Below are 9,440 nucleotides of genomic sequence, written 5' to 3' on the forward strand. Positions count from 1 at the left end.
CGCGGCCCCGGAGCGGCATGCCCGTGGAGACCCTGCGGGCAGGCAATGCGATGAAGGGGGTGTCGAGCACGGCGCCCTTCACCTCGGCCATGCCCTTCCGCATCCTCAACAAGGGCCCTGAGTACTTTCGGCGGCAGGCGGAGACCGGCGCCCGCAAGCCCAGCGCGGTGGAGCGGCTGGAGGCCGACAAGGCCAAGTACGTCAAGAGCCAGCAGGTAGCCAGCACCAAGCAGGAGCCGGTGAAACCGCTGGTGCTCAAGCAGCCGCTCTTCGCGCCCGGCGTGCGGAAGGCCATGCTCACCCCGAGCCGCCGGACCCCGCCGGGGGCACGGAGGGTGGAGGCCTGCGGGTCCAAGCCCTCCCTGAACCTGGAGATCCTCAACAACCTCATCAACCTCTGCGACAGCCCCATGCCCTTCCCCAAGCCCGAGAGCCCCCTGGGCATGGAGCGCAAGTGGAAGGCGGAGACGCCCGAGCCCCCGGGCACGCCGCGGAGGAAGGCCCCGACGGAGGGCATGAGCAAGCTGTCGGAGAGCTCCGGCGCCTCCAAGCCCTCCAGCACGGTGGCCGTGCGCCGTGTGGACGTCCGGCCTTGCGGGGCCCTGCGAGCCAGGGGGGGTCCGGCCATCCAGGTGAACCCGGCACCCGCATCGCCCGCCAAGGCCCGGATCCCTTCTGCCAGCCCGCTGGGCTTGCCGAGCCCCCAGGACGGGCGGGCAGACAGGGCCCGGCGGCAAACGCTGCTGCACCGCTCCAAGTCGGACCTGAGCGACCGGTACTCGCGGGCCACGGCCGACCTGGAGCGCTTCTTCAACTACTGCGGGCTGGACCCCGAGGACGTGCGGGACATGGGGGTGGAGCACTTCGCCCGCGCCAGCTCCGACATCGTGTCCGTCAAGTTCCACAGCGTCAGCACGGCCAGCTCGGAGGGCGCCCGCTCGCAGCGCAGCGCCGCCACGCTGGAGGAGAAGCCGCCCGAGCGCATCCCCTACGGCATCTCCGTCGTCGAGCGCAACGCCCGCGTCATCAAGTGGCTGTACGGGCTGCGGCAGGCCCGGGAGCCCCAGAAGGTCTCCAACGTATAGCATCTCCACCAGGCCCCGGACCGGGGGTGTTTGGTCTCCTGCGTGAGTCCGGCAGGGCTTCCCTGGAAACAAGGGGGGGCTTTGAATTGCAGCCCGGGGCCCTGCAGTTCTTCCCCCAGCTCCTCGCCTCCTGCCTGGATCGCAGAGCCCTGCACTCGAGTGACTCAAGGACTGGACGCAGCCGCCCCGAGAGGAGCTGGCCTTTTTAAAAGCACAAGCTAAAAATAGAGAGCCGGGGACATCGTCCCTGCGAGTCAGTCGGAGCAGCCCGCACCTGCTGATTGCGATCCAGGCTCCGGCGCCCGCCTGCGCTGTCCCAGACCCCCGGGGACCCGGCTGTGGAGCAGACTCTCCGCAAACATGGCATGAGGCTGATCTTGAGCAGAAAAGTCAGAGACTGCCCTGGGCAGCTGCTGGCCCGGGGGATCTGAACTAGGACTGTCCTGGCTGGGACCCGGCTTCCCCGCGGGGTTGGTGGGAAGGGGGCTCTGGCCACCTGCGAGCAGCCCCCTGCAAGCGGTCTGGCTATCGGGGCTCCAGGGGAGAGCCGCTCGCTCTCCACGTCCTGCGTACCGTGCCTCCGGGGCATGCCTGGGTCTGGACACGGGCCACCAGCCCAACTAGTCCTTCTGCTCCAGCCTGAAGCCCTGATTTGAGCTGGCTCAATGGCTGGGGGGAAAATCCACCCTGGGTGCACAGGGGTTCAACAGGCTCAGCCCCCCAGCAGATGGGGTGGGAAGGAGCTCAGGCAAGGGGTACCTGGAGGAGCGGCACCGTACCAAGCTCAGGTGTGTTGCAAAGGATGGCAGGGGGGCGATGCGCCGAGCTGTCCTGCTGCTGGGCTCACGCAGGTGTGCTCCACTGGGACCCACCCGGCTGCTGCCTGGCTGCCTGGCCCCTCCACAACTCCCTGCTGGGTGCATGTGAGCCCGTGGCAGGGGAAGGGATATGGAGCAGAAAGGCACCCGGGAGTGGGGGAATCCTGGCTTACCCCTGCTGCAAACCATGGGTGCTTTGTGCGCTGCAGGGGAGATCCATGCAAACCCCTGACCCTGCTGGGAGGGAACTGGAGGCGGTCGCGAGGCTGGGGGGATGCCCTGCGGGGCACCTGGTGCTCGTGCCACGTGGCCCAGCACATCTGCAGCTTTCTCTTTCGAGGCCAGGAAGGCTTGGAAAAGCCGGCTTGTTATTTATACTGTTTTTACTGTCCTGTACAAACAACCCCCTCTGCCCCGTTTTGATTAAAGTCCTCTTTTTTGGAGACTCCGGTTTGCTTTGTTGGAACTTGGTCAGGGAGCAGCTGGAGCCCGGGCCCTGGCAGGTGGGGACCTGCTGCATGGGGCCTGCCCTGGGGTGCCCGCTCTGTGCCAGGCATGGGTGCCAGGCCGGGGTAAGGCTTGGTGCTTGCACAGTGCATTGTGAACATGACCGATTATCAGCGGGGAAGGTCAGGGCCGTGCAGGGAGGGCTGGGTGGGGGTTGCCCGGGGGGCATGCGTGCAGATGGCAGGGTGATAGCTGGGACTTCAGAGTCAAGCTGGGAGGTTAATTATTAATTGGAGTGTGAGAAGTGCTGGGAAGCCAAGTGCCCTGTGATCTCTTTGCAGGGCGTGGCAGGGCTGCTTTTCCAGGCCCAACTGGCCCGCTAACACCCGCGTGCGCGTCCGGAGCTGCCGTGAGACGCCTCCCCTGGGCGCATGCACCAGGCTGGCAAAACCGGGGCAGGGAGCGACATGAAGCAACAGCTGCACGTAGCCAGGGGCTGTTACTGCTCCTTGGCCATCAGGCTTTGGTTGCAAGTCTTGTGAGAAACCAGAGCCCGTCTCTGCTGAGCGCACGCAGCCCAGGCTGCTTCTGAGCTCGTGGCGGGGGGGTTTCGGGGTGCTGGACCTGAACTCTTTTTTTTTTTTTGCACGTGGAGGTGTGAATGGAAAGCATCCCAGTGCAACCCCTGCACCCACGAGCTCCCGCATGCCTGTTTTGAGGCAGCCTGTCTCCTGGACAGGCTTGTATTGCAAAGGCCACGTTTTGTGGGACAGGAGTGGTCCCACGGGGGCGGGGTGTGAAGCTGGGACTACCGCTGTGTTGCTTTGCCACAGGCAACAGGCGGAGCAGGGACCAGAGCATGTCCCTGTCTGCACAGAGAGCCCCTGGCAGGCTGTGTGCCACGGCCCCGGGAGACGGGGTACTTCTTGCTGCCCGCTACCTCTGTTGGGGGAGTTTCTTCTGGCCCTTCCCTCATCTCTCTGTTCTTCCCAGGGTTTGCTAGGAACAGAGGTGGATGCAAGTAGGACACTTGCCAAAGGATTTGGAAACATCTGAAGCCCCAGGTGTGGGTGGAGGATGTTTGCAGGTAGTAGGGCCACTTCTGGTTCTGGACTCTTGGATTTGGAATTAGTTTGGGCTAATTTGGCCTCGCACACAAATAAAAAATAAAAATGATCCCTGGCTCCTGCTCTTCCCGGGAAGGGGAGATCCCGGCAGGTGGGTTTGCAAGAAAGCTAGCCAGGCTGCTTGGCTTTGATCTGCCTTCCCAGGGACGAGCTCTGGGCCAGGCCTCTAGGACCTGACATTACCCCTGTGGCTACGCAGGAAGGATGAGCCACCCTGGCCTGGGGAGCATGTGCTGGGTCCAGCACCTGCTGTGTCAGGTCTTACACCCATCTCAGGCTCAAATTAGGGCCAGGCCGGGATGGGGGGTGGAAGGTGACGTCAGATGAGCGGTGACGGCAGCAGGGCACAGCTGGGTCCTGCTCTGAGCCCCTGCCTCGAATCAAGGGCCGGGGATGGCCGCCTAGACAATGGGTCCCAGCCCCTAACGAGCTGGACAGCTCCCAGATTCCCTCTCGTTAGGGCAGGGGCTGCTGCTTTGGTAGCGGGGAGATGGTTGAAGCTGCCAGGACATGGCACTAATGAGCTGTGCCGGACCTGGTCCCCGGAGGGGCTGGGAGCCGGCGCTGCGGCTGCAGCCTGGGCCATGCGTGTGCCTGCGTGCTCTCCAACAGGCTCCTCTCCCGGGATGGATGCGAACCAGATGGCCCATGCGGAGTTTCCCCTCTCTCCTGCCCGCCATGTGCGGGGGGCTGGGACCGGCTCCAGCTGGGAATGGACTCGGAGAGGTTGGAGTCGGCAGAGCAAAAGATCAATCCGGGCACTGCGAGGCCACTGGCAGGGGCTGGGAAAGGATGGGGGATCTGCCTGCAGGGCAGCGGCCCCCCAAAGACCCTGATTCATCCCTGGAGTCTGGTTGTAACTTGAAGCCCGCGTGGACATCCCAGCAGGCTGGAAGTTTTGTGCGGAGCTAGGGCTTGCGTCCCAAATCACGAGAGCAGTGCAGCCCAAAGGATGAGTTGCTCCAGGGATCAGCTGCAGCCTCTCGCATCGGGTGAGAGGGACCAGTTGGCTCTTGGCAATACCTGCCGGGAAGCCCACACGTGGCATGGGGGGGGGTTGGGGGGGTTACACCCACTTGTGAGTGACCTGGCCCCATATACAGGGAGGGCATGGAGATGTGGCCCTGCAGCCTGGCCCTCATCACTGGCTCCTTGGGTGGGTAGAGGCAATCAAGCACTTCGGTTCACTATTTGGGCAGGAGAATGGGCTCCCCGTCTGCATGCCATGCTCGGAGCCCCGGGTGAAGTCCCAATCATCTCTGAGTGGGGCAAGAAGGATAGAGAGGGCTTTGCATAGCTCACAGCAGGGACAGGAAAGCCTCAGCCCCCAGGTCTGGCTGCTCTTACCCATGCACTTGGCCTGGCGGGGCAGGGCTCCGATTCCAGCACGCACCCGACTGTCTGAGCTGCGGGGCCACGTGCCTTCCCAGGGCCCCCTCCCCGTCTCTGCTCTCATTGCGCTGGCAGCGACCCAGCCCTGCTCCGTTGTCAGTTCAGTTTTCGGGCTGGCGCCTGTCACCGCGTGAGGAGCCGCTGTCACAACACAGCCCGCGCGGTGGGGACGGCCAGCACCTCCTGACAGGTGCTAACGAACGCCCCGCGGCTGGTCCCAGCCACCGGCTCGCACCGGGACACGGCGTTGGCAGGCAGGCGCTGGGGTGAGATCGCTGCTCAGGACTGGGACACGTGGGCACGGATGGCGGCACGACAGGGGCAGCCGGGAGAAGGTAGCAGCGTGCATGCACCGCTGAGTGCAGCCCCCCATCTCCATGCACCACGGAGCTGGTCCTGTCTTTAACACCTCATCCTCCTGCTCGAGCAGGGCGGCCCCGGGGCGGAGAACCACATGCTCTCAGTAGGCCCCAGAGAGGGGGTAGCTGGGGTAGATGCCCCAACGGGAGGGGGCTGCTCAGAGCTCCTGTGGGGGTGCCAAGTCCTCCGCCAGCCAGGCTTTGTGTGGGAGCCTTGGTTGGCTTTTCCACCATGAGCAGCTTGAGCGATCGTTGCCTGCATTTGCTTTCAAGAGCATAGAAAGGCCCCGCAGCCAGACCCCCGGAGAACGGATCAGGATCCTCTTGGGTCCTTTGCTCCGACCTCCCCCTTCCGGAGACCCAGCTGCAGACTCCGGCCGTGCTCGTGACCTCGACCTCGAGGGAGGGACGCCCCTGTGCTCTGGCCCACGGAGGCAGGAGTGGGATAGTGCATCAGGTCGGCCCGGCCACCCTGCTCGTGGGTGATCTCTTTCGTTGCACCGACTGTCTCGATGCGAGCGGTACAGATGAGCTCTCGGGCACTGGCACGAACCCTGCCTCAGCTCTCCAAGAAAGAAAGCAGGCACAGCCACGCTAAAGATGCAGCAAAGCCCTGTGCAAAACTGCAAGTGAATACAAGAGACATTACTGGGCAACTAATAAATGAGAGAAACAGCGAAAAAAGAAACAAGAAAAGGTTATCATTCATTGTGGAGCAGGGAGATGATCTCCCAGCATTTTTGAGGTCCACGTGCATGCCTGTGTTGTGTATTTGGAGCTGTGCGTGTCAGCCGGTGGGTTGTAGACGACATTATTTCTTGCACACATCTAGGAAGGAGGCAGTAGTGTAGTCTGCCCATGTCACCCGCCCCTGACATGCAGTCACCTGTGGGGGGGAACACGGCAGCTGGCCACCAGTGCCCAGCCGAGTTTGGGACAGGGAGCGGGGAAGGCTAGGGGACGGTGGGGTTTAGGCAGGCAGGATGTGATGGCCGGAGGGGGAATTATCTGGAGAGCTCTTCACTGCTGCATGGGATGCATCCACCACCTCCTTCAAAAGACAGATGACCGACAACGGTGGAAATACAACAGCTGGGGGCTGACGCGCAGGTCCCGTGGGAGCGTGGTGGGGAGGAAGCACCTGCACTGCTGTTAGCCGGCTTGGGGGGTGACGCAGAGCAGTCTCGGGGTGGTGCAGGGCGAGAGGCGAGTGACAGCACCCGGGATCGCTTGTTCGGTGTTGCCGCCTCCGGCTACGGCAGGTCCCGGCACAGCCCCTGAGCTGAGCTGCTCCAGCTGCTTTGCAAGCGTTCCCAGGCCCTGCCGCAGCTCCAAGCCCCCATGTCTGAGCCCGTTCGCCCACCGGGCCCGTTCAAGCCCTGGGAGTAGGGGCACTTAGTGGTGGGGGAGGAAGGGGCTCTGTTTCCAAGCAGGGCTTGTTCCAGGCACTGCCTTATCCGTGGCTGTTTGGTCCCTGGGTGGAAGGGGACCACAAGCCCCTGGCCCCGTGGCAGCAACAATGGGTATATTTAGAAGCAGCTGCAGGCAGCAGACAGCTGAGGATCCCCAGGGCTGGGGGCTTGGAGCCACTGGCTGTGTCTGGCCTTTGTGGAAGATCCCGTTTCCTAAGCGCTATTCCCGACGGGTGCTAAAATAAAGTCCGGCCTGGCTCCATTGCAGGCGGCAAGCTGATCGCGGAGGTCAGGACAGAGCGTCCCGCTGGCCGGAGCTCTGTATGGCGTGGTGGTAGCATCTGGCAGGGGCCAGCTTGCAAGGAGCAACGAGGGTTGGAAGTAGCTACAGTACCGTGTGCCCGCAGAGAGCCGGCCCCATTGGGCACCTCTCCCCCGCAGCAAGCTGTGCCAATGCAGCCAGCCATGCCTCCTCTCTCCCCGGCTCAGCGGGTCCTCCAACCCCCATCCCACGACGCACCGCTTGTATGTGAGTGGTACCCCAGCAAGTGGTGCTGCGCTGGGTGCTGCAGGGGTTGCCATGCACACCGACATGCACACGCACCCCAGACAACTGCCCAGGCCCCGGAGGGGAGCCGGGCAGCGGCTCAGTGAGACAGCACGTGCCGGCAGCTCCGGGAGAGCCGGACGCCGGATTTTCCACCAGGCAAGTCCAAGCATCTGCTAGCCGTAGATTAGACCTCTCCATGCACCGCCTGCCCGCCCGTGTGGGCTATCACTTTCCCTGGCACCTGCTCTCCTTCGGGCTTGGGTTTCCGTTGGGAGTCACAGCTGAGCGCGCCTGGTATTTCTAGCAAATGGAAAGCGCCCCGGGTCCCCGCAATCTTTTTAAGGGCACGTCTTTGCTGGCCGGTTGCACGTGGAGCTGCGTGGAAACAACACACATGGAGCTGGGTGCAGGGAATGCATTGGTGTGACCTGAGCTGGACCCCCAGGGATGGGGGCAGCGCCCCTCCAGACCTGGGTCTCCGACAATGCCCTGGCTAGGAGAACCCCCCCAGTGCCCAGCAGCTCCCAGCTTTGGAAAGGCCTCGTGGCACTCATTAAGCAGGGCCGGGCCCCAGGAGACATCGTCTCTCTGCTCGGCTCTGCATCAGCCTCCAGGGCAGCAGAGCTGTGCCTCAGTTTCCCCTCTCGCAGGTCCGCAGCCTTTCTGCAGGCTCCTTGTGCAGCACCTGGCCCCAGGGCCCCGATCCCACTTGGGGTCCTTCCTGCCTGCCATGTCCTGGCTGATTGGCACCCTGTACCTCCCCGGAGAGCCGGGCCCGAGAGCGCCGGGCTGGCTGCAGGTCTGCGGGCCCTGTCTGGTGCAGCCCCTTCGCCAGCCCTTTGTTCGGGGCTGGTTGCCTCTCGCTGCCTTGCGTGCCCTCCCCCGCTCGCCCCGGGGCTCAGCTGGGGTAGCAGCAGCAGGAGGGGCGGCTGCATTAATGTGAATGTAACGAGGATCTGCTAATTGCTCCAGACCAGCTGTTGGGGTGAGGCTGGCCCCCGTGCTAATCCCTGCATGCAAAATGCTGGGGTGGGCGTCTCCATAGCAACCCTCCCCAGGGTGCTCTCCTCCCCAGTCCTGGGCATCATCCCTGACACATTGCTTGTGTCTCACCAACAGCCGGGGCCGCTGGGTTCGAGCGGCCGGAGGAGTCTGGGCGGGGAGGGGAGCAGGATCGCCCCATCTGCCCCAGCCGGTGTTCGGTCTCGCCCCTGCACGGAGGACACTGACCCTTCGCAGAGGTCCCGGGGACTCTCTGCTGGGCACTCGATGGCTTCTCCTGGTGAGCATTTGCTAGTGAATATAACGAGGGCGAAAGGGCATCTCTGCAGCATTGGGGGTCTGCCTGTGACAGCCCTAAGGGCGGCGGGGTACAGCTTCGCCCGCCGGGCTAGCCGGATCAGAGCATGAGCCCAAGACGTCTTTGTCGGATGCTGAAGGAAGCAGCCAGGCTCCGAACTCACACGTGGACACTGGCCACATTGCTCGTGACATTGCCCAGTGTTTGTAACACCCGGGGGCGAAGGGAGCCCCCGATGCCCTCCGCGCGGGTGCATGTTGGCTGCTGCGTTGCGCAGAGGAACACGCTTCTCCTCGGCCTCGTGACAGGACCAGGCTCCCCCGGCTCGGGGCTGCCTTGTGCTCAACGTGGATCCCACGACATGCCACGCTCACGCTCAACAGTGCAATGAGATTGCTCTTTTCGAGGCTTACCCAGACCCGTGGCCTGGCACTGACCCACGGACCCGCCCGGGGCCAGGGCTGCCCACACACGGACACACGTGTGCACACGCCTGGCTCTCGCGCATGCCCCGAAACCCCACGGCAGCTCTCGGGCCTTTTTAACCGGGCGAAGGAGCAGAACTGGCCGGTGCCAGCAGAGGCCCCCACGGCCCGTGGCTGAAGCGCTGCAAGCGCTCCCGTGAGAACCAGCCTGCTCCGTGCGGCCCGGCTCCCTGCCTGCACTATTCCCACAGCCCCCTCCAGGTAGGGAACCAGAAATAGCCGTTCCCCGGCTCGCTGCCTCCCCCCTTCCCAGCCCACGCGCGAGCTGCCCCAGGCGGAGGCTGGCGGGAGGCCCCGAGGCTGCAGCGATGACTTCCGCGCTGGGTTCGCACCGCCGGGGCTGCGCGGCTCTTCCACCCGGTTCCACAGCCCGGGTCGTGGGAAAGGGCCGGCTCCCACACTCCCGCCCCCGCCCCTGCCAGCTCCGCCGTCCTGAAACGCGGGCGCCCGGGGGATTGTGGTCCC

The 9,440-nt window shown here is 64.2% G+C and overlaps 1 protein-coding gene across 1 annotated transcript; it reads left to right on the forward strand.

The window, feature by feature from the left end:
• The first annotated feature begins 6 nt into the window (after positions 1–6).
• FAM110A (family with sequence similarity 110 member A) lies at positions 7–2,337 on the forward strand. Its single transcript, XM_006030547.2, has one exon. It carries the CDS (start codon positions 18–20, stop codon positions 1,083–1,085), a length of 1,068 nt encoding a protein of 355 aa, XP_006030609.1. The 5' UTR covers positions 7–17; the 3' UTR covers positions 1,086–2,337.
• Positions 2,338–9,440: the final 7,103 nt, after the last annotated feature.

This window comes from Alligator sinensis, unplaced genomic scaffold (genome assembly GCF_000455745.1).
Source record: "Alligator sinensis unplaced genomic scaffold, ASM45574v1 scaffold1032_1, whole genome shotgun sequence".
NCBI classification, from domain to species: domain Eukaryota; kingdom Metazoa; phylum Chordata; order Crocodylia; family Alligatoridae; genus Alligator; species Alligator sinensis.

Excerpts from the sequence above, each read along its gene's own strand:
- FAM110A (XM_006030547.2), top strand. The coding sequence starts at position 18 with ATGCCCGTGGAGACCCTGCGGGCAGGCAATGCGATGAAGGGGGTGTCG.